Raw genomic sequence first — 23,159 nt, 5'->3', positions numbered from 1 at the left:
GATCTTATAATGCTCCATGCACTTTATAGAGCCTCATGAACAAAATTTAGGAACCCTTCCCATGCAAGTTTGTGTTGGCATTATTTCATGATATCTTAATAGCATGGAAATCACACATGAGCATGTTGATAAGTACTTGCAACTTCTGAGACACAACCAATTATTTTTGAAGCACTCCAAATGTTCTTTTGGGAACTCTAAGGTAGAATATTTAGGTCGCATTGTAAGTTGGGAGGAGTACAAATTTACCCCAAGAAAGTGTAGGCTATGCAAGACTAGCCGTGACCCAAAACATTAAAGAGCTTGAGGGGATTCTTAGGATTTACAAGCTACTATTGGAAAATTGTGAACATTTATGGCAAAATTATAGCGCCCCTAAATTCACTCCCTTGGAAGAATTCCTTTTTCTGGATTGAGGACACCACAGCATTCATTGCTTTAAAAGAAGCCATGTGCATTACTCTAATATTGACAGTAGCTAAATTTAATAAGACCTTTTTCTAGGAATGGGATGCCTCAAGAAGAGGTTTAGGAGCAGTGTTGATACAAGAATGATGACACTTAACATTGACTAGTAAGAAATTGAGTGACCGCAATTTGGGAAAATCCACATATGCAAAGGAAATGATGGCTATCCTTCATGCAATGGAGACATGGTGACCTTATCTCATAGAAAGGCATTTTCAATCAAGATTGAACATCATAGTCTAAATCATTTCCTTGAACAACAATTATCTTCACTAGAGAAACATAAATGGGTAACCAAGATGTTGGGATATGATTATGAGATCATATATAAGAAGGGTATAGAGAGTTGTGGTTGATGCTTTATCCTTGAACAATTTGAAGAGGATGCATCACTCCTTGCCTTAATATTACCAAGTCCATAATGGCTTTAGGAAGGTCGCAAGGAATGGTTGCCAAACACTGCTTTAAGGCAACTCATCAAAAAGATTCAGACATATCCCAAGCCTCCTAAAAATTATACATGGCAACAAGATACATTATGTGATAAAGGGCACATTGTTTTAGCACAAGATTCTAGCTTTCATAAAACTTGTGAAAGAACTAAGAATTCATTCTTTTGGGAGAGCATGAAAAAAATATCTAGGATTGTAATATCCTGTGATGTTTTCCAAGAAAAAAGGGAGAAACATTAAAGTTACCAAGGGCATTGCAAGCTTTACCAATCCCAACACAAATTTGGACAAACTTTTCAATAGATTTTATTTTTGAACATCCAAAAGTGAGCAGTAAAACATTTATTATTGTAGTGGTAGATCTTCTTTCAAAAGTTGCTCATTTTTGTCCCTTAGCTCATCCTTTCACTCCTTCCTTAATTGTACAAGCCTTCATGATTCAAATCTCCCAGCTACATGGTATGCCCACTTCCCTTGTTTTGGATCAAGACCCCACATTCATGAGCAAATGTTGGCAGTCATTTAAACTTCAAGGTACACATCTAGAAATTCCCTAGCTCATCATTTTACTCCTTCCTCGATTGCCCAAGCCTTCATGAATCAAATATTCAAGCTACATTGTATGCCCACTTCTATTGTTTCGAATGAAGACCCTATTGAATTTGTAACTATGGTCAGTGTTCATAATATACATTCTGTCACATGATGTAATTGTATTTATCACTGTAAAGCATATTTATAAAATCTTGAGTCAAAGGAAAATTTATTTTGAGTCAAAGTCACATTGCAAATTTTTAAAGATGAAAATTTTGAATTTTTGAAATGTAAATTTTGGCTCCAAAAGTGACAAGTCGACTTCCATCCAAGTCAAGTCAACCCAAGCCAAGAGACACGTCCATTCGTCCAAGACTCTACTACTATATAAAGGCAGCTCGAACTCCTCCATTTGGGCATTCGCATTCTCTCACACAAGAGAGTCTCTAAGCAAGAAAGCGAAGGACAAGAAGGAAAAAGTAGGATGGACGTTGAAATCTCCCTTTTCTCTCTCTTGCAACTCGCACATGTGGATTAGTCTCTCTCTCTCTCTGTGGTTCACGTTTTTTTGGGCCAATTGTTGCAGGGGGGCGAAATTTCTGGGTTATTGGGGCAATTGTTGCAAGGACGAAATTTCTCAGGCAACTAGCTATTGCAGGAATGACAAAATTCAAGGTCGGACAAGCATAGTGAAGTGCAAGATCAGATTGGGTAACTTAACCCTGAAGAGAAAACCAGGTTTTACCATAGGTCTAGATGTCTCTCATTGAACAAGAAGAAATTCTCTATTAAAAAAGGTTGTTGGGTTTTTCCTCTTGGTGGGTTTTCCGAAGGTGATTGTCTTCTTTTGTGCGTTGTGATCTCTACTGTCCCATTGTTCTTTATGGTTGAATTTCTGAAGTATAAGTGTCGAATGATATATTGGAATAAGTTAAAAGATCTACATTAAGAGTAATTATTAGAATTTCATAAATATTGTGCTAACCCTAATTGCACTTAAAAATTCACCATCAAATTTTGGTAGTTATTTAAACTTGTAGGTACACGACTAAATATGAGCACTACACATCATCCTCAAATAGATGGTCAAACATAAGTGGTCAATAAGTGCTTCGAAACATATTTGAGATGCTCTACTTTTGAAAAGTTGCACCATTGGGCACAATGGCTTCCCCTCACTGAATGGTGGTACAATACCACTTGTGATGGAGCTACCAAAACAACACCTTCTGAAGCAATTTGTGGCAAAAAACCCCATGTGTGGCATCCTATGTACCAAGCGCATCCAAGGTTCAAGTAGTAAATAGAAGACTTCACAGTATAGAATTATTATATGTATCCTCAAGGACAACTAGGATATGGCACAAAAGCGAATAAACAACAAATTTATCAACATAGATCTGAACATTCTTTTGTTGAAGGGAACCAAGTGTTCCTTTGCCTACAGCGTTATAAATAGACATTTCTCAAGGATAAAGTTCCCTAGAAACTCTCTTAAGTTCTACAGGCCCTATCAAATCATACAATGCATTAGTTAAGTTACCTATAAATCAGGTCTTCCATCCGACTCCAAGATTCATCTAGTCTTTCATGCATCGTGTTTGAAGAAGGTTGTGGAATCAAATTGCAAAACATAGACCAAGCTACCAAAACTTAATGAAGAAGGTTCCATTTAGTTCCAACTAGAAGCAATGTTAAATATAAAATAACGCCAACTACACCAATACATTATAAGTGTTGATTCAATGAAAAGATATGCAACCAGAAGATGCTATATGGAAACCAATAGTCATTTTCCAACAATTTCTTTATCTTTAGTGTTGAGGACAATGTTCCTTTAGAAGGGGTAGGGTATGTTAGGGTCTTACCCTAACCCCCTTAGATACATTATTAATGTATGTGGCCCATTAAATAACTGGTTAACAATCACTCACTATAAAAAGGATCATCTTTGTTAATAAAACCAAATCAGTTAGTAGGCTCTCTTTAGAGATAGGGCCATAGGCAATTAATATTCTCCATGGATAGATATATATGAGTAAAGGATTATGTAATGTTTTGTCAAGAATTGTGATTGTACTTGAAGCAGTGCTCTTGGAGGTTGCCCCCTTGAATAGGCAAGTGAATAAACTCTTTTTTATATTATCAAAAAGATCTTTTTTGGGTTTCTATTTTTTTCTTGGGATTTTGGGTTTGATTTCAGGCCATATTTCATGTGAATTACACTATAGTGGTCCTCCCGTATTGTAACCTAGAATTCCTATTATATTATGATATTAGAGTTATGCCATACCTTACAACCCTTCTAAAATTCATAAACATACATTTATTCCATATTTTTGTTGCATTGATGCAAATTAAAATCGACATATACTTGTATCATCCATAAGCCTTACAAATATAACTTACTACAGCTCCAATATAGAAAAGCATCACTCTAAAACCAAAAATTTAGGGATCAATATCTCATTAGTGATTTAGCAACAAGTTGCAAGGTAATAAAACTTGTATTCACAGTGAACCCTGGAATCACTTTTCAATTAGTCGAGAATCTAGAGACCTTAGAAGCAAGCCCCAGGCGGATGGATCAATCGATGGCATGGATCATTGCCTTACCCTTTTATTACTGTTAGAAACCTAATATGATAGAGTGACTTTACCACCCTTTATTTTTACCACGAAGGCCAGATCAGTACCAGTAGAGGACACACAGTCTTATAACCACTTACCTTTAACGAATGGACACTAGACACCCAGTAGAATAGGAAAGGAAGGACATCACGTAGTGAGCATGACATGTAGCCCTTACCTTTGAACCAAAGGATGGAATTGTGGGATGGGAATCAGAATCGAACATAGGGATGGCCAATGGGATTAATATTTGTTCATGAGCCCTTACCTTACACTTAGAATAGGAACTCACTTTGTCATCTCAAACCCTCACTCTACATATGCCTTCCAGTAGAATAGTCCCTTACCACTCCTAGCCTAGTAGAACCTTTGCCTGCCATATACTTGAGAGTAGAAACCCTATTTACACTGAAACCCTAGGAGTATGGAGTGTTGCCCACCGACCAACTCATTATCTTCTTTCTCTTAGAAGCACCGGATGGATAGGCAATTAGTAAAGCACTTTTAATGTCTCCTGCGAGAATTTTCTATTAGCTAATATCGATAGGGTTGACCTTTAGTTTCTTATATCATATTTTAGCTTATTGTCCCGGATAGATTGATTGATTCTCAACAGCCAGAACTTATTGGATCGGATCAGATATCAGATGATTAGGTAGACATCGGCACTTAGAACCTTTACTATGTTCCATATCCTTACGGCATTAGATCGGACGGGACGAATGGAAGGAAAGGCTTCCAGATAGCATTCATAGGCTTGGAGTCAAACTTATCGCAGATGTTGTTGGGTATTAACCACTATTACCTTTTGAGACACACTACGACCTTCTGGCACCTCTCCCCATAATTGAGAGTGGTCTTACGACACCTTATTGATCCAGTAATCGAGATAGAGAGTCAAAGACAGCAACACCAACAACAGTAGTGCATGTAGCTTACCTAGTAGACCCCGTGGCATCAGTAGCATAGATAGCATAGCTAGGTACAAAGGTAGAGGCTAAAGTACCACGGGCAAAGGCATAGGTTGGGACATAAGCAAAGGTGGCAGGAGCAGCAGTTACAAGTCCAGATCGAGACTCAGAAGCACCTGAAACAACACCAGTAGCAAAGCTACCAACAACACCACCAATTTCAATAGAACAACAGTAGCAGAGGTAATAATTGTAGCTTCTTCAGGTGCATCAATTGATCCTATCGCTTAAGTCGTCAATGCAGAGGTTGAGGCAAAAGTAGATTCAGTTGAACAAACAGTAGCAGATCCAGTCGTTGATTCAGTTTATCCAGCACTACCAATAGCAGATCCCAATCCAATTGTATATCCACCAAATGCAAATGCATCTCTAGTCACAAAACCCGCAGAGGCGTAGCCAATTCCAAATTCACCAGCAAAGGGAGGATCAGTGAATCGAGTTGCAAGGCTGTGAGTAGCAAATGGAGATCGAATTCAAGTTATATTTTGATATAAAGATCCAAAGCCATTCATTGAAGTTCTAGATCCTCCAGTGTCTTTGCAATCATAGGCAAAGGTAGCATCCTAGCTAGTTACAAAACCAATTGATCAAGTGAAACTAGTAGCAGTTTATAAGCAGGAGGAGATACGGTTTAGGTTCAAGTGGATCCAGTAAGCGAAAGAGATAGAGTCAGAAGCAATGGTTTCCATCTCTAATGAACCGGTCTTGCCCCATATATCACGCGGTCACTGTAGATCGTGTATGGAAGTGGATGTTACCATGGGCCTATGGAACTAGCCTATAATCACAGGGGGAGAGATCCTTCACGCCACAATAACTTGCCTATGTCAATCATTGATGATTATGCTCGAGCCCTAGTGACGGGTCAATCCGTAACGAATGTAAACTACAATATTGAACATCTCACCAACAACATAAATCACTCACTTACGGCACGAGAAGCATCCTTACATGCATCCCTTCTAGGCCATATTATAGAGTAAGCATATCCTCTAGTTGCAGAGGAATAAACAGTTTTCCCAGTTCCACAAGCAAAACCAGTTCGAGTTTGAGTTCCCTATTTAGTTATTGTTCAAGCAGATCGAGTACGAGTAGTATATCTAGCATCAGTAGCAGCTTGACCAACATCCCTTGTTACTTATACAGAGCTAGATTCGGTTGATACGATTGATCCAGCTTATCTACCAGCATAACCAGTAGCAGCAGGAGAAGTAGAGACAGTTGACCCAGTTCCAGTTGCTATACCACCAACATCACTAATAGCAGAGTAAGTAGCAGCATCCCTGGCATCCCTTCGCACGGTTACATATCGAAAAGCAACAACATCAATAACAACATAAGTACCCACCACTTTAGCAATAGTAGCATCAGTGGTTTCAGTAGCACTAACAAATTCAGTAGATCCAGTAGCACAAGTAGCATGCTCAGACATAAAACTAGTAGACCTAGGCGCTGCAAATCCAATTGAACGAGCAACAGCATCATAAACTTAGTTCACTCTTTTCTCAATATGAAATTGAACTGCAAATAATGAACAGCAAACAGTGAATAATAAGTAAACTGTAGACTTAAACAATAGCGTCAATTGTCCTAGGTTACCTTTGCTAAGTTCCATACCCAATTCCAAGATAATTTCCAATGCCCAGTTGACCGGATGAAAGCCCCAGGGAAGGTGTTAAAATTGGCAACTAGGGCCAAACTCCATGTGGGTCATCTTATTTATGGCTGCTGATATTTTTATTGGAACCCTCTCATCGAGAGGTGTAGGATTGATCTAAATATCATCCGATTCCGATAAGTATTTATGAAGTTATGAATTTATTTATGTTATAAATCAAATTGTCAAGTCGGCCAACAACTTGAGTAGGCTCGGAAGCCCAATAGTCATGTCCATGCATCATCTACTTTTTAGCGTAAATAGAAGAGGATTTGAGGTCATTTGGACATACATTCTTCATGTGATCTCCTCTCCACGTCTTGGGTTTTTGGAGAAGGAGAAACACTAATGAAGGATGCCCTAAGATGATGCCCTAATCCAACGCAGTAATGGAGACACTTAGCCGCAGGTCAAGGAAGACATTTACACGCTGTAAAAGAAGACTCATATCCACAGCAAATGGTGGAGACATTATACGTTTTATACGCTGGTAGGAGAGGCCTAATACAGTGGATGCACAGGTCATGGATAAATATATTACAGTGTGGCAAAGACATATTACAGCGTGGAAATGATATATTACAGCATGGCAATATATATACACGCAGGTGACAACATATACGCTGATCATGGAAGACACCTAGCCATAGTAACATCAAGCCTAATACACTGGTCATTGAGACAACATACGCAGCAATATATATATATATATATGTATGCACAAGTCATGAAGCAATATATGTATGAACAGCTGGAAGACTTTATGCAATTAATAGATGGAGACCTTACGCAGAAGATATATACGCACAGCATACGCAGTATATATATGCACAGGTCATGAAGATACATATACACCACAAATGGAGGAGACCTTATACGTTGTACAACGCAATCAATTAATGGTAACACACAAACCAGCCTGATCTGTTGTTCTTGAATAAATTAAGGCAGCAGCAAGGTCACTTTGGTTATCAGTCCCGGAAGTCTCTAAGGTACAGTCGTAACCTAACCTAGGAGGTGTGATTAGGACGCTGTAAACAACAGTAATGAGGATTACGTTGGGTGTCATCTCAATAAGTTTCAGTGTTTCTCATACCTGTAAAAGGAGACATATAGTCTCAACAGTCATTACTATATTCAGATCTAGTATCAAGATAGCAAGGATCTAAAGTAGTATGATCATAATGATATATGAGATCATGGAGCATGGACAGCATCATGATGAATGAGATCATGAGCATGGGCAGCATAATGATCATTGGCAGCATGATAGATGAGATCATGGGCAACATGATGTAAGAGATCATGGGCAACATGATGAATGGGCAGCATGATAGATGAGATCATGGGCAACATGATGCATGGCAGCATGATGTATGAGATCATGGACAGCATGATGTATGGGCAGCATAGTGATCATGAGCAGCATCATGATGCATGATGGAGCATGATAGTGCTACACGGTAAGGTGCAGTGAATGGACAAGATGCAGCGCTATGTAGGTGAAGAAGTCACCTTAGAATCAGTGGAATCAATATGTCTTCAACTGATCTCTGTAGATATCAAAAGTCAAAGTATTGACTTCTATTGTAAATGTACTATCTCTCTCACTTTCTCTGCTGAAATTTGAAGAACATAAAATAAGAATTGATCAAGGGTTTGTCCCTGGCTAGCGCCACATCTTGTGTCCTCTTATCTTGGCTTGTCTTTTGCGATTTATGTTTATGTTCTATCTGCAGTTTACATTAATGCTAATGTGATTAATAATCTGGAAAAGATATTGAGCTAAATGTGAAAATTGAAATAAATTGCTCTAAGCATAGAACATACCTAAAATTAACATGGAATCAGAGCTGAGGTGAAGACAATGCCCAAGCAAGAGTGAAAGAGCAATCACCAAAGACAATAGGGACAAGACAAAAGGATCAATGGGTTCCTCATCTCTCTTCTAAGTTCACGAAGGGTGAAATCAAAGCAGAGCATACTATCAGAATGGCGTAGCGGAAGTTTCTAATGGCCCATCTAAAGATCACTTCATTGGGAAGTTCGGATCTAAGGGTGGAAGGTAAGGCGGATGCCTTGGTTGCAATAAGTTCGGCCATTATGCGAAGGAGTGTCCGAATGGCAGAGACACATCTCTTGATGAAGATAACAATCATTCCAGGGACATTTTCAATGATCAAAGGAATGACTGGGAATGCAAGCCATTAAGGAAATGCTCGACTCTTCAAAGAAATCAAGGAACCCCAGAATCACTTTTATGTACCTGATCGCAAGAAGAACCTGGTGTCCATCTCAAAAATGGAAGTCAAAGGTTTCAGGGTGGCACTCATCGATGAAAAGGTACGTGTTTGGAAATAAAATTTTCAAAGATGTTTTTGAGTTCAAGGTTGTATCAAATTGCAGGAAGTCCACTGGGGACCATGTCCATTGTCACGTAGCACCGAAGGTCTATAAGTCAGATGGTGACAGGGATGCCTGAATTCAAAAGGAGCATGAAAATACATCTCTGAGATGTACCGAAGGAAAATCTTACAAGGGGACCATTCCCCTCAAATAACATATCCAAAAGTCTGGAACAACCCGAGGGGTTTGACATTGATAATCAGGAATCTCGCATATGCAGGTGGAAGAAAGCCCTCTATGGCTTGAAGCCACCCCAGGCATAGTATGAGAGGATTGATAGTTGTTTGATGAAGCTAAGATTCACTAGGAGTGAGACCAATCCAAACCATTATCCGAAGGTTGTGGATGATAGACCTCTCATACCAGCACCTTATGCAGATGAACTATTTCTGACAGGGGCCAACCCTCTCATTTGCAGAAGTAAGAGGGAGTTGGATTCTGGACATATGTTTTGCAGTTAGCACGAGGAGCTCATATTTGGTTGAGCCTCACTGGATTGGTGCCAAGAATCTTCTGAGATGTCTTCAAGGCACAATCTCTCATGGATTGAGATACACTGCCGAAAATATGAAACTGCATAATTATTCGAATGCTGGCTCGGCACGTAGTGTGGAAGAAACCTAGAGCACTTCTCATTGTTGGTTCTTTTTGGATTTTGCTTCAATATCATGGACAAGCAGGAAGCAGAAGTCGAGACCGAATACATAGCTATGAGTATGATCTCGTATGAAGTTCCATGGTTGTGGAAACTCTTCAATGAGTAAACATGATGAATACCACTCTGATTCTCTGTGACAACCAGAGGTGGGATTCAATTATTGAGGAATCCCGTATTCAATGATTGCTCCAGCAAATAGACATCAGACACTGCCTTATCTTGGATATGGTAAGTCGATGAGCAAGGAGGCTCCATCGCACTGAGATGATGTACAGGTCACTACACTTTGTCAGAGCCCCAGGGAAAAATCAAATTTGTGATTTTCTCGAACGACTTGGAATCGTCAAGAGACCCTTGTAAAAGGGTCTTGCATGTTGCATACATTGAGATCTGGGAGCTCTGGGACTTGCGTTTCTTACTGGAGCAACATACGACCACAAGGTGACTCACCCTCCCCTGGTGGTGAGCACTGGGACAAGATGATTCGCTCTCTTGTGGGACAGGATGATTCGCTCTCCTGTGGACAGGATGATTCGCTCTCCTGTGGACAAGATGATTCGCTCTCTTGTGGAACAGGATGATTCGCTCTCTTGTGGGACAGGATGATTCACTCTCTTGTGTAGCAAGATGATTAGTTCTCCTGTGAGGTCTAGATGATGTGTTCTCCATGACGATTGTGTAGCAGGATGATTAGTTCTCCTGTGAGGACAGGATTGATTAGTTCTCCTGTCGAGGCATCCTACCCATGCAGTCTGGGACTCATGGGAAGTACCTCTCATCTGATCAATGAGCAGGGAAATGAGGATAGGGACCATAGTAGTACCGATGGACGCATCGTTGTATCTACCGTACTCCCTATGCTAGGATGACCTTCATTGATCTAGGATCAATGATACTCGTTTGGGACCAGTGGCAGGAGTTGTACCCACTATGACGTTGACTTTGGGTCAGTTGAGACTGGTCTGGGACTAGTGGTACATACTCTGAGACTGACTTCAAGTCAGTGGAGGACTGGTCTGGGACCAGTGAGAGTGGTACATACTATGACGCTGACTTCGAGTTGGTTGAGACTGGGCTGGGATCAGTGGTACACTCTCTGACACTGATGATACTAGTCTGGGACCAGTAGTAGGAGTGGCACCCACTATGACGCTGACTTTGAGTCAGTTGAGGTTGGTCTGGGACCAGTGGTACACTCTCTGAGACTGATGATATTGGTCTGGGACCAGTAGTAGGAGTGTTACCCACTATGACGCTGACTTTGGGTCGATTGAGACTGGTCTGGGACAAGTGGTACGCACTCTGAGACTGACTTCGAATTAGTGGAGAATGGTATGAGACATTCTCAATCAATTATTCTTCTTCATAAGTTCAGCAGAGCTAAGCAAAGCAGAGCAGAGCCAGCAGAGCAGAGCAGAGCCAGCAGAGCTGAGCAGAGCCAGCAGAGCTGAGCAGAGCGAGCAGAGCTGAACAGAGCAGAGCCAGCAGAGCTAAGCAACGCTGAGCAGAGCCAGCAAGAGCTGAGCAGAGCTGAGCAAAGCAGTGCAGGGCACTGATGGCAGAGATAGTACAGTCGGACATATGGATCAGCGGATGGATTTCTCCCTAGTTGAGAGGGAGTGTTAAAATTGGCAACTAGGGCCAAACTCCATGTGGGTCATCTTATTTATGGAAGCTAATATTTTTATTGGATCCCTCTCATCGAGAGGTGTAGGATTGATCTAAAGATCATCCGATTCCGATAAGTATTTATGAAGTTATGAATTTATTTATGTTATAAATCAAATTGTCAAGTCGGCCCGCAACTTGGTTAGGCTCAGAAGCCCAATAGTCATGTCCATTCATCATCTACTTTTTAGTATAAATAGAAGAGGATTTGAGGTCATTTGGACATACATTCTTCATGTGATCTCCTCTCCACGTCTTGGGTTTTTGGAGAAGGAGAAACACTAATGAAGGATGCCCTAAGATGATGCCCTAATCCAACGCAGTAATGGAGACACTTAGACGCAGGTCAAGGAAGACATTTACACGCTGTAAAAGAAGACTCATATCCACAGCAAATGGTGGAGACTTTATACGCTGGTAGGAGAGGCCTAATACACTGGATGCACAGGTCATGGATAAATATATTACGTGGCAAAGACATATTACAGCGTGGAAATGATATATTACAGCTGGCAATATATATACACGGAGGTGACAACATATACGTTGATCATGGAAGACACCTAGCCACAATAACATCAAGCCTAATACGTTGGTCATTGAGACAGCATACGCAGCAATATATATATATATATATGCACAGGTCATGAAGCAATATATGTATGAACAGTTGGGAGACCTTATGCAATTAATAGATGGAGACCTTACGCAGAAGATATATACGCACAGCATACGCGGTGTATATATGCACAGGGCATGAAGATACATATACGCAACAAATGGAGGAGACCTTATACATTGTACAACGCAGTCAATGAATGGTAACACACAAACTGGCCTGATCTGCTATTCTTGAATAAATTAAGGCAACAGCAAGGTCACTTTGTTTATCAGTCCCGGAAGTCTCTGAGGTACGGTCGTAACCTAACCTAGGTGTGATAAGGACGTTGTAAACAATAGTAATGAGGAATATGTTGGGTGTCATCTCAATAAGTTTCAGTGTTTCTCATACCTGTAAAAGGAGACATACAGTCTCAACAGTGATTACTATATTCAGATCTAGTATCAAGATAGCAAGGATCTAAAGTAGTATGATCATAATGATATATGAGATCATGGAGCATGGACAGCGTCATGATGAATGAGATCATAAGCATGGGCGGCATGATAGATGAGATCATGGGCAACATGATGCATGGGCAGCATGATGTATAAGATCATGGACAGCATGATGTATGGGCAGCATCATGATCATGCGCAGCATGATGATGCATGATGCAACATGATAGTGCTACACAGTAAGGTGCAACAAAAGGACGAGATGCAGCGCTATGATAGGTGAAGAAGTCACCTTAGAATCAGTTGAGGCAATATGTCTTCAATTGATCTCTGTAGATATCAAAAGTCAAAGTGTTAACTTCTATTGTAAATGTACTATCTCTCTCACTTTCTCTGCTGAACGTTGAAGAACATAAAATAAGAATTGATCAAGGGTTTGTCCCTGGCTAGCGCCACATCTTTTGTCCTCTTGTCTTGGCTTGTCTTCTGCGATTTATGTTTATGTTCTATCTGCAGTTTACATTAATGCTAATGTGATTGCTAATATGGAAAAGATATTGAGCTAAATGTGAAAATTGAAATAAATTGCTCTAAGCATAGAACATACCTAAAATTAACAGAAGGGGACAAAGTCCACATAGAAGGGGACAAAGTCCTTCTTCAATAGCTTGTTCTAGCCCCTTAGCTAGCATCCCTGGTAGTTATTGTTCTACCATAAACACCCGTCTCGGTGTTAGTAGCATCTGTGTCAGTGGATTTAGTTTTACCAAGCGAAAGTGGCAGTCATATCATAAACAGCGATAAAAGGGACAGCTAAGGTGGTAAAAGCACCAGTGGATTGAGATCGATACCTAGTTATTGAAGTTCTAGAGCCAACTTGTTGATCAAGATGATGAACCAGTCCTAGTTCCGGGCGCAGCCCCATAACATTAGTGAAAGATCCAGAGTCCTCACCCTTGATCCTCTTTATCCAATAATACCACAAAATGAGTAATGTTTACTCGTTGAGCCCTGGTACTATGTTATTTAGTTCTTAGGTCTGTAGCATAACTACATTTGTTCTCGATACGTAGAGTACGAATGATTCTCTTTTCAATATAATCCAAATAACTAGGATAATCTATATGAACATAATGTGACAATAAGAAAGGGAGAAAATATCATCTTTTTTTAGAAGTTGTATTAATAGTGATCCTTGTTGTTCTCCCTTTCAAAGAGTCATCACTATCATCCCCTTTTTAGTTATACATCCATCGATCAAGGTTTCATTAGGTGATTGTAGCATTAGGATATCTATAAGTACGCTATGGGATCAAGAATGCATAGTACCCATGAATATCGACACCCTTGACTGTTGAACCATCATTGATGGACGTTACACCACACTTGAATGACACGATCAATTAGGAGCGAAATACTGAGACTCCTTGGATACCTTCTCTTCCCATCCTTCTTCCCATTCATTCCTTCATTCCTTCTTAAATCCCTTCCTATTATATAGTTCGTAGCAGTGCTAGTTTACTTCACAGCAATTTGAGTTTATGATCGAGTAGACCCGATTAAAGTAGCATTCTTGCTAGTTTAACCCATTTTAGTGAATCACCCCTGCATCTTAGAAGTCCCGCAACCATAAATGACTGTTTAAGCCTAAGAGCTGATGCCAGATTATCCGGTTCCATTTGCAGGCAAAGGGATACGTGTCATATCGTCGTATCTTTGCATGATAGATCAGGTTTTTACGAGCGTAATAAGACAAAGCAAGTGAGGGTGCGTTTAGATTTCATCCAAGCATATAAAGGAGGGCGTAAAGATCACAATGTCATCGAAGCATGTCAATATCCCGTCTAGATAGAAGGGTGTTAAAAAACAAATCGAAGGTGGGAAGGCAAATCTTATACTCCATGCCAGGATCGAAGCGCATCAAGATCGAAGGCATAGGCATTTTCTCGAGATTCAAAAGCAATTGATCGAGTTGACTCGGATTCAATTCTAGCACAAGCATAAAAGGTAGAGCCAACATAAGGGACAGAAGCATTCCTTTGCGTGATTCCATTCATTTCCGGCAGATCCTATTTGAGCAGAGCCAATTCTCTGTGCAGAGGCGAGTGCTAGCGGGTCAACAATATCTCTATGATCTCCCTCAAAAGTGAATCTATTTGCCTTAGGTCAATAAATAAAAGTAGTGAGTGGAACCATAAGGGAAGGCTTTACAGGTGAAGAGACGGGTTTTGTAGGCGTGTGATAAAAAGGGTTTTGCGAGCAAAGAGAATGCAAGGGCTAGAGTAGATCGAATCTGACTTGTTGCATCTCCTCCTATCCCAAAATCTTTCTTTCTAAGATACCTGTTCCGAAATCTGCTAGTGTTTCTATGTCATGTGCATAATATGAGGGGATGGGGTGAAGGTAAGATAGTGGGCCCAAAGATCGAAGTCATAGTGATCTGGGACATAGAGATCTGGTAAGTGGCAAAGAGATCAGGTACACAGTTCATTGGGGGCATGTAGGGACTAGAAGGCGATCGTGAACATATAGGAATCAAACATATGGGTATCTGGCGATTGTCAACGTATAAGCCCAAGACGTGTGGATGAGGAGCATGGATTAAAGGGTTGTGTAACTAAACGCATGGGGGGTCAAGAAGGGGCATATGGTTCTTAGGGTTGCTCCATAGATAGACATGTAGTTCTGAGTCGTGTCGTAGAGATGCATAGGGATTAAAGTCAATCTTAAGTTGAAAGATCACATAAAAAGCTGCTAAAACGTAAAGTCATTGTCCTACTAACGAAGCAGACATGAATTGATCTATAAAATAATGAGCATTGCATAGGCTATAAAAGGACTATACACGAACAAGAGAGCATTGAATCAGTTGGCCAATTGTCCACCCAATATTGATGATTGTATCCATTTATGATACAAAGCAACGTCATGTGCCTGATCGAGCCATTCACAGGGCTAAGTATAAAAGCATTGCACTCAACCAAATTGACAAAGCCATATGTGATTTGTTGATTCGATGCAGTGTTATCATGTGTACCTTCCTTTTGCTCGTTACAACCTCGCTCTCGCAGCATAGGCGGCGGCAACGGTCAGGACATCGCCGGGTAGAATGGAAACATAGGCAAATCATTCAGCTTGCCTTGTGGACCCATTCATAATATGCAGATTCAGCTGCCCGATATTCAGATCCACTTAATAGGTGCAGATAGAGATCGAGTTGACAAGTCATAGCTAGCAACTTCAGCAGTTCCATTCGATCCAGTTGAAGAGTCTCCACTAAAATATGCTTTTGTTGTGCCCGACCTAGCTTTGGTTTGCCCTGTTCTAGGTCGAGATACAGATGCGGAACTAGATGTTTACATAACCAGCATCCTAAGAGCAAGGTGCAGATCCGGTTGAGATTCAATTGCCCTAGCAGCATTGGTTTCGATAAAATCTCCACTTAGACCTTAGCAACCACTTTACAAGCTTGTATAAGAACAGGCAGAAAAGAGGGTTTCAATTGTTGCCTTGTCTTGTATAGGTCCACCAAAACTTTCCTCCAGGTCACGGGCATAAGAACTTCGGCAAACAGCAAGTTCATTGAAGAAGGCAAGTATCACGGTCAGAAGGGAAGGAGTAGGTAAAGTGTAGAATGCTAGGTGAGTTCATAGGCTGAGTGTCAGGATGTTTCGAATGAGGTAAGAGGCATAGCTTTCAAAGGCTAGTCCCACCAAAGTCTGATTTCCTAACGTTAGTCCAAAGGTTGAGTGAAAGTTCCCAAGGCTTATTTTCAGGCAGTTCCAAAGGCAGTAAGGCATGGGTTCCCAAGGCTAATCCCACCCAAGGCGTAGGTAAGAATCTGGGGTTCCCAAGGAGTAGGTCTTACGCATAGGTTACCGAGGGTTACAAGGCTGTAGGTACCTAGGGAAGAGTTTATGGTTCCAATAGAATAGCTTCCCAGGCGTACCAAGTTGGTATGGATGAGTGTAAGATCCCGCCAATGCTGGGGGCGGAGGCATATTTTCAGGATGTTTTCCAAGGAGTTTCCCAAGCATATCAAGGTAGAAGTCTGAGGTGGTATGTCTGAGTTTCAGGATGTCCCCAAGGAGGAACTTTATGATTTTCCAAAGGCATAATTTCAGGTCCAAAGTCGTAGGTCTGATGCATAGGCACCCACCAAAGTCTGATTTCGAAAGGCTAGTCCTAAAGCGGAGGGGAGAGTCTGTAGGGTGTCGGTGTGATTTTGAAAGGGTAGTTCCAATGATAGCCTTATATAAGTGAATATCCCACACACCGTGCATAATCACCACCTCACTCAAACACAACTCGAAAACATCGGCCATGACACAACACCTTTGTTTGGAAACGATAAATGCCTGTATGTGTAATGTTTGGCATCCTGGTACTATTCCAGGATAGAGGGAGAGGTGCCCCCCCAGCAGTGTTGTTTGGTGCAATGCGGGGATCTGTACAGGCTTCAAATACCCCAAAAATGTTAATAACAAAGTGTAAATATTGGGGTGTTAATGGTAAATCCTCAACTTTCACCTTATAAGTCTCAACCATTTTTTTTTAATGATAAAGAAATTAGCAACCATTTAGAGAAACGTTGGTCTATCACACATTAATAACAAAATTTAATCATTGTGCTTTAATTAAATTGTTTCAAAATTTAATCATTATGCTTTGATTAAATTGTTTCAAAATTTAATCATTATGCTTTTGAGTATATTGTTTCTATGCTCAAATAGCTTACATGTAAGATCATTCTGCGCACGTTAGTATTCATGGTTAACACATTATAAATATCAGCAGCAGTATTAAAAATGTTTTGAAAATGTAGTTCGCAGTATGAGTTAATGAAGCATAATCTCCTTCCGTATAAGTGAGAATGCATTCAATAATTAATAAATAAATAAAAAGCCCACACAAGCTAGCGAATTAGACTTGTGATTAGAATATGAACTCAAGTTGCACTGTATTTAGTCAATGCATATATATGTTCGAGATAATAAATCGCATTTTTCGAAAGTTCAAAACTTTTTGAAATCAATGACGTTTGCCTGTAGCAAGTTTCAAGTGACAGTATCATGTTTTAGTATTAACCTTGTATGATGCACCTAAGTGCATGCATCTTGCATTTCAAATTTATCTTACTAACCACATGCATGACATGGCTTATGCAAGTGATGCGTGATTCTTAAATTTGCATATTCAAGTCCATACTCAGCCTACATGCCCCTTTAATATCATCGATTACATCCCCCTTTTTAATATTATCTATTTAGATTCAATGTCTAAAGTTGAGGGTTATATTTTTTTTAATCGAGGTTGCTTTTTTATTAAATTTTCTGTTACAGATGGGTCCATGTAGTCTACTAGAGTTGTTTATCTCAATAAGCTCTAATATTTAGACTAGGCAATATTTTCTTGGTAAGCCTTGCTCTAGCAAGCTATCTCAATAGCAATTCTTCTCCCCAAACAAACTGAATAATTAAACATAAGTCGCAGCGAATGATGCAAAGAAGAACCCCTGATGTTTCATTCATAAAGGCCCGAGTAAATTGTGAACGGAACCATGTTTCTTACAAATCGACATCTTTTGCATATAGATTGAATGCAAAGAAAAAACAATCTACTCATAAACCTAGTTGCAAAATATATAATGTACATTCCAGATAAGAAACTTAACATTGGAACATAAGCTCTGCTTGACTCTAGTAAATGAATATCGAACAATGAATACCAAAAAGGTTCGCTGGGTTGAATATATAAGCTCTATGTACATGTACATTGCTGGGGACCTGGATCATTGTGACATTTTGTTTCAATGGCAGTTTTCTGTCGAAGTTCTTACTTTGTCTGTTTCTATGATTCAGAAGAAATGGAACACTTTCTCAGAGCGTGATGGTAAACAAGATATCTTCAACCTATAGGACGCGTTTTTTAGATGCAGAAACCACTAACAAAACCGTGTAGCCAGGGTGCAGGCACCCACTCAGTTACACACACCCCTGCACTGCATTCAACCACCTGAACTATCCCAGTGTGAGATGCTGCACCCCAACCTCTTGCCTCGTGCTCATCCAACAGAACTACCCCCTGTGATAGGAACATCACCAATGCACCTCGGCTTGTTACTATGTGCAACAACAGTTATAGGGTTGAGCCTTGTAGTAACAGACACGCCTGCCTGCCTATAGGCTGTAACCACACGAAGGTCCCCTGTAACAGGCACAGATACCTAAAATTTTTGGGAAACCCTCCCTACACACACAAACCGGACCCAAATTTTAAAATTGGGGCATCTGTACCTGGCACCAAACCTGCACCCTAGCTGCCCAGGACACCGGTTCATTAATACAACACGACAGGCAAGTAAGTCGGTTGATGATGGTGGACACTAGCAAATGATTATTAATCACAGCATATATTAGTTAATACTTACAGACGCTTGTGCTTGATATTATTGATACAGCTTGCTAATCAAGTAAATGTTAAGGATGTTCCTAGATTATTTGCTATAACGAAGGTGAAGAAGAAATACTTCATAAAATAATTAGTTTAGAGAGCTTGAGAGAAATAACAGTTAAGTGTAATTATTAGACCATTACTCAAATGGGCCTTTTCCCTTTGCTCAAAAATATAAAAATGGACTGGATACAAAACCAAGAGTGTTTACAAATGAATAAGGCAGGATATTACTGCCAACGGCATTTTGCATTTCTTTTGCTTGCAAGGTAAAAAAAGATTAGCCCAGAGTTCCAAACAGGTACATAGGATAGCAGTGACTAACAAATTACTTAATCTGAAATTGTAGGAAACATTTAGAAGCAGCACTAGCCGAGTCATGAAATCCTTTTAAGAAGAAAATCTTGTCATAGAATCCTTTTAAGCACAATATCTAACAGTCTTCAGTTCTTAAACAGGATTTCAAAACAAAATTCAACAAATTACATGAAGATCAGAAACATGACAACCCTGTATACCTTAAAATTCACAAAGATCAGCAAAGATATGCCATTACAAATGGCTACCATTCAGCCAGTCTCCTGCTCAAAGTCATCGGCATCACTCTCCTCTGCATTATCAGCTTCTTCATCTTCAGGTTCACCTTCAAATTCCTCTTGATCGTTGTCAACATTCGTCCTGCCAAGTACAGGTAGATTGCTATTTGCACTTCTTATTTCAGCCCACTGTAAACAGCACATAGAGATCATTGTTAGCAAAAACAAATAAAGGTCTCAACAAATATATTGAGATCAACCCCAGGCATGAAAAAGCAGATAGGTGCCAATCAGAAACAACATGACAAAACACACAAATTTAAAAAAATAAAAACATTACAACCTAATAGAATTGGTTCAAAGTTTATACTTGAAAGAAGTATCAAGATGCAACCTTAATTCCAGAGATTTGAAAATTCTGCATATTCCATGATCCATTGAAGAGGGAAAAGGTAATTTTTTCTTATAACCCCAAGGGTTTTCCAGAATGACAAGCCATTGTACACATGCATTCCATTTCCATAGCACTCGTCATGGAGAAGAGAAGCATTACTGTAACAACACACAGAACCACCACAAACCAAAAACATCCCACAAATCATGACACCAAGACTACCAGCAATGTCATTACCAGAGTAAGGAAGGATGCTATTGCAACATCAGGGAGAATATTGGCACAGATTTTGGCGAGGTAACGTCTTATTGCGGCAAAAGGCGATTTCTACACTCCTATATGAGGGAGATGTGTAATTCATTCCGTGCTCAACCTAGAGTTGACACGTGTCCCTTTTAAAATAAAAACAAAATATTCACTAAATAAAAAACAATGTCAATTATAATAAAAAACAAAAACAAATATACATATTAGTTAGTTTTAAGCTATGTTGCACTGGCTGTGGGGACCGGGGATGGGGGGTACGTGGGTAGAGTTTCCGGGATGGCTTGAGTGCATCCCCAAATTTTCAGGGGACGACAAGTGTGGCAACTAATTTTTATATTTATTAAAAAATTAAAATTAAAATAAAATTTAGTAATTCAGCATAAACATGAATAATAAATTAAAATATAAAAATTAGAACTATTACTAATTTTGAAATTCAAATTACAAAATAAAATACTAAAGTCTAATACTATCTAATTATTAAAATATAAAAATTAGAATTATTACTAATTTTGAAATTCAAATTACAAAATAAAATACTAAAGTCTAATGCTATCTAATCATTATTGTACATCACAAAAACAAATCTCGTCATCATTGCCCATTGTCAAGAACTTAAGAAGTACCATTAATCTGCTACAACCTACAGTCTACTACTATCTACATAATCATTCTTTGATACATGACGAATGATTTCAAAATTTAAGTAGCAGCTAAACTTTAAAGACTAAAAGTAAAATTCAATAAAACTGTAAACATGAACAAGTCATTAAAATTTACTTATAAATCCCAAATTAAGAGTCTAGAAATTAAAAACCTTGTGGAACCTATCATCAGTGTAATATATATCATAATCATTCAGAATCATTATTATTTACAGAGCACAAAGAGTATTACCATCCTGTCTATTTACCTTATAACATTAAGTGTTAAAGACGAGTTAGCCATTGTAATGTTTATTTCAGGCGTAACAAATGTTATGTGCAAAAGAAATAATGTCATGAAGTGAAATAAATTATATAAAATAAATAATGTTTATGTTAATGTATCTAGGGAATCAGTTGATTGGTTCCTAAAATGAATAATGGAACTTACTACGTATATAGACAACACCACTAGTAATTTAGTAGCACATTAATATATCATATAGTCTCCCCTACTTGTCTCTTGCATATAGTTAACATGGTATTAAAGTCATGGTGATTGTGGCATAGGGAAATTTCAAAGATTCATGCCAAGAAAAGGTTTGTCACAGACATGGAGAAAGAGACAAGTTCAAATTGAAGGCAAATTAATTCATGGAGTATAGTGACTGTAAACTGTAAACATGAATAAGTCATTAAAATTTAATTATAAATCCCAAATTAAGAGTCTCAGACTTCGCCCCGTCGCTCGACTCTTACCTCACCTGCAACCTTTGCTCGAGTTCTCTCAACTCTGTTTACCTTTGCCGCCATGAATGGAGTTCTTTGTTCAACGTTTACCTTCACCCGTCGTCTCAGACTTCACTCGACTCTTACCTGCAACCCTCGCAACTTGTGTTTACCTACAACCTTCGCTCGAGCTCAGTGTTTACCTGCAACCTTCGCAATCTGTGTTTACCTTTGTTGTCATGTCTCTGTAACAATGTTTACCTTCGTCATCGCCGTGTAGTGTAGCGTGTAGGATGTGATAGGTTTAGTTTAGTGTGTATGTGATAGGTTATGTTTGGTCTATAGGTTTAGGTTGCGATAAGGTTTAGGTTTCAAAATTTGTTTTTTAATTTTTTTACTTTAAAGTCTAAAACTTAGGTTTTAAAATTTAATTTTTTTTTTAAGTTTAATGTGCATGATATCGGGGAATGCCCAAAAGTGCCCAATTTTTCAAGGGACAACAACCCAGGGACCTGGAAGTCCCCAAGTCCCTGATGGAGTCCCCAGCCAACTAGGCAAGGTTCCAATGAGTTCCACAGTACCCGGATTGTCGAGACAAAGAAAATGCCATGAATTTTGGTGGGTACGGGTCCCCGTGCAACATAGGTTTTAAGTAAAAGCATTATTGGGCCAAGAGGCTCTCTACAGTCCAGTACGAGGGAGATGTTATACTGTCTATAAAATGAAGTGTTAGATCAACAATAATTATAATAAAACATAATATCTGCGAAATTAAAAAAGTAATAAAAAATAAGAAGTGATAAAAATAATAAATCAATTCATTTCAATTTGCTATATTGTATTTTTGTTTTTAATAATAAAATTACAAACAATTTTTTAGAAAAAAGTTCACAATATGCATATCACATTAAAATAAATTTAAATCTTAATGATGATATTTCACAACATATAATTGATAAACATATAAAAACGAAATAAATTTAATTAATAAACATATCATTAGAAATAAGAATATTTATATATATGGAGATCAGAAATATATATAAATAGTAGCTATAAATTAAGATCTATTACACCATATAAATTAAAATAATGATTCAAATTGGTAATTATATATTTTAGAACTTCATAGTTAAATTTAATTAAGAAGCATATAAAAACTTAATACAAGAAACTATTTTTCGTAGTGCTCTCTCTCTCTCTCTCTCTCTCTCTCTCTCTATATATATATATATATATATCATCAATGTTATGCATATCACATTAAAAATTATAAAACACGCCAAAGAAAAACGACCAATGCATATATATATATATATATATATATATATATATATATCAGGGTTTTAATAAAATTAAAAACAAAAAAAAAAAAAAAAAAAAAAAAAAAAAAAAAAAAAAAAAAAAAAAATTCTATATATAAGATGTGAAATTTATATAAATATAAATCATATTATTAAGAAGAAGCATAGATCCATCTTAACTCCGGATCTACCAAACACAGAGAAGAATCAAATCTCTCAACGTGCAAACATTTTCTCAAATTTTGCACTCAAAAAGAGGTTTGATTCCTATTTGTTGAGAAATCTAGGGCATAAAGATTAAGTGATTTCTCCTCTATTAGTAATTGTT

General features: G+C 38.7%; 1 protein-coding gene across 1 annotated transcript in view; it reads right to left on the bottom strand.

Moving 5' to 3' along the window:
- Positions 1-19,163: 19,163 nt before the first annotated feature.
- Positions 19,164-23,159, bottom strand: part of LOC149228704 (transcription termination factor) — a 42,822-nt gene continuing 38,826 nt past the window's right edge. The window contains exon 2 of the mRNA XM_089378330.1: positions 19,164-19,682. Within this exon, the coding sequence (XP_089234456.1) occupies positions 19,527-19,682 (156 nt within the window). The 3' untranslated portion in view covers positions 19,164-19,526. The remainder of the gene's footprint in view (positions 19,683-23,159) is intronic.

The sequence above is a fragment of the Pinus tabuliformis genome, chromosome J (genome assembly GCF_031772625.1).
Source record: "Pinus tabuliformis cultivar Carrire ecotype Pingquan chromosome J, CPIR1, whole genome shotgun sequence".
Taxonomy (NCBI): Eukaryota; Viridiplantae; Streptophyta; class Pinopsida; order Pinales; family Pinaceae; genus Pinus; species Pinus tabuliformis.
This window is presented reverse-complemented; position numbering and strand designations above follow the sequence as displayed.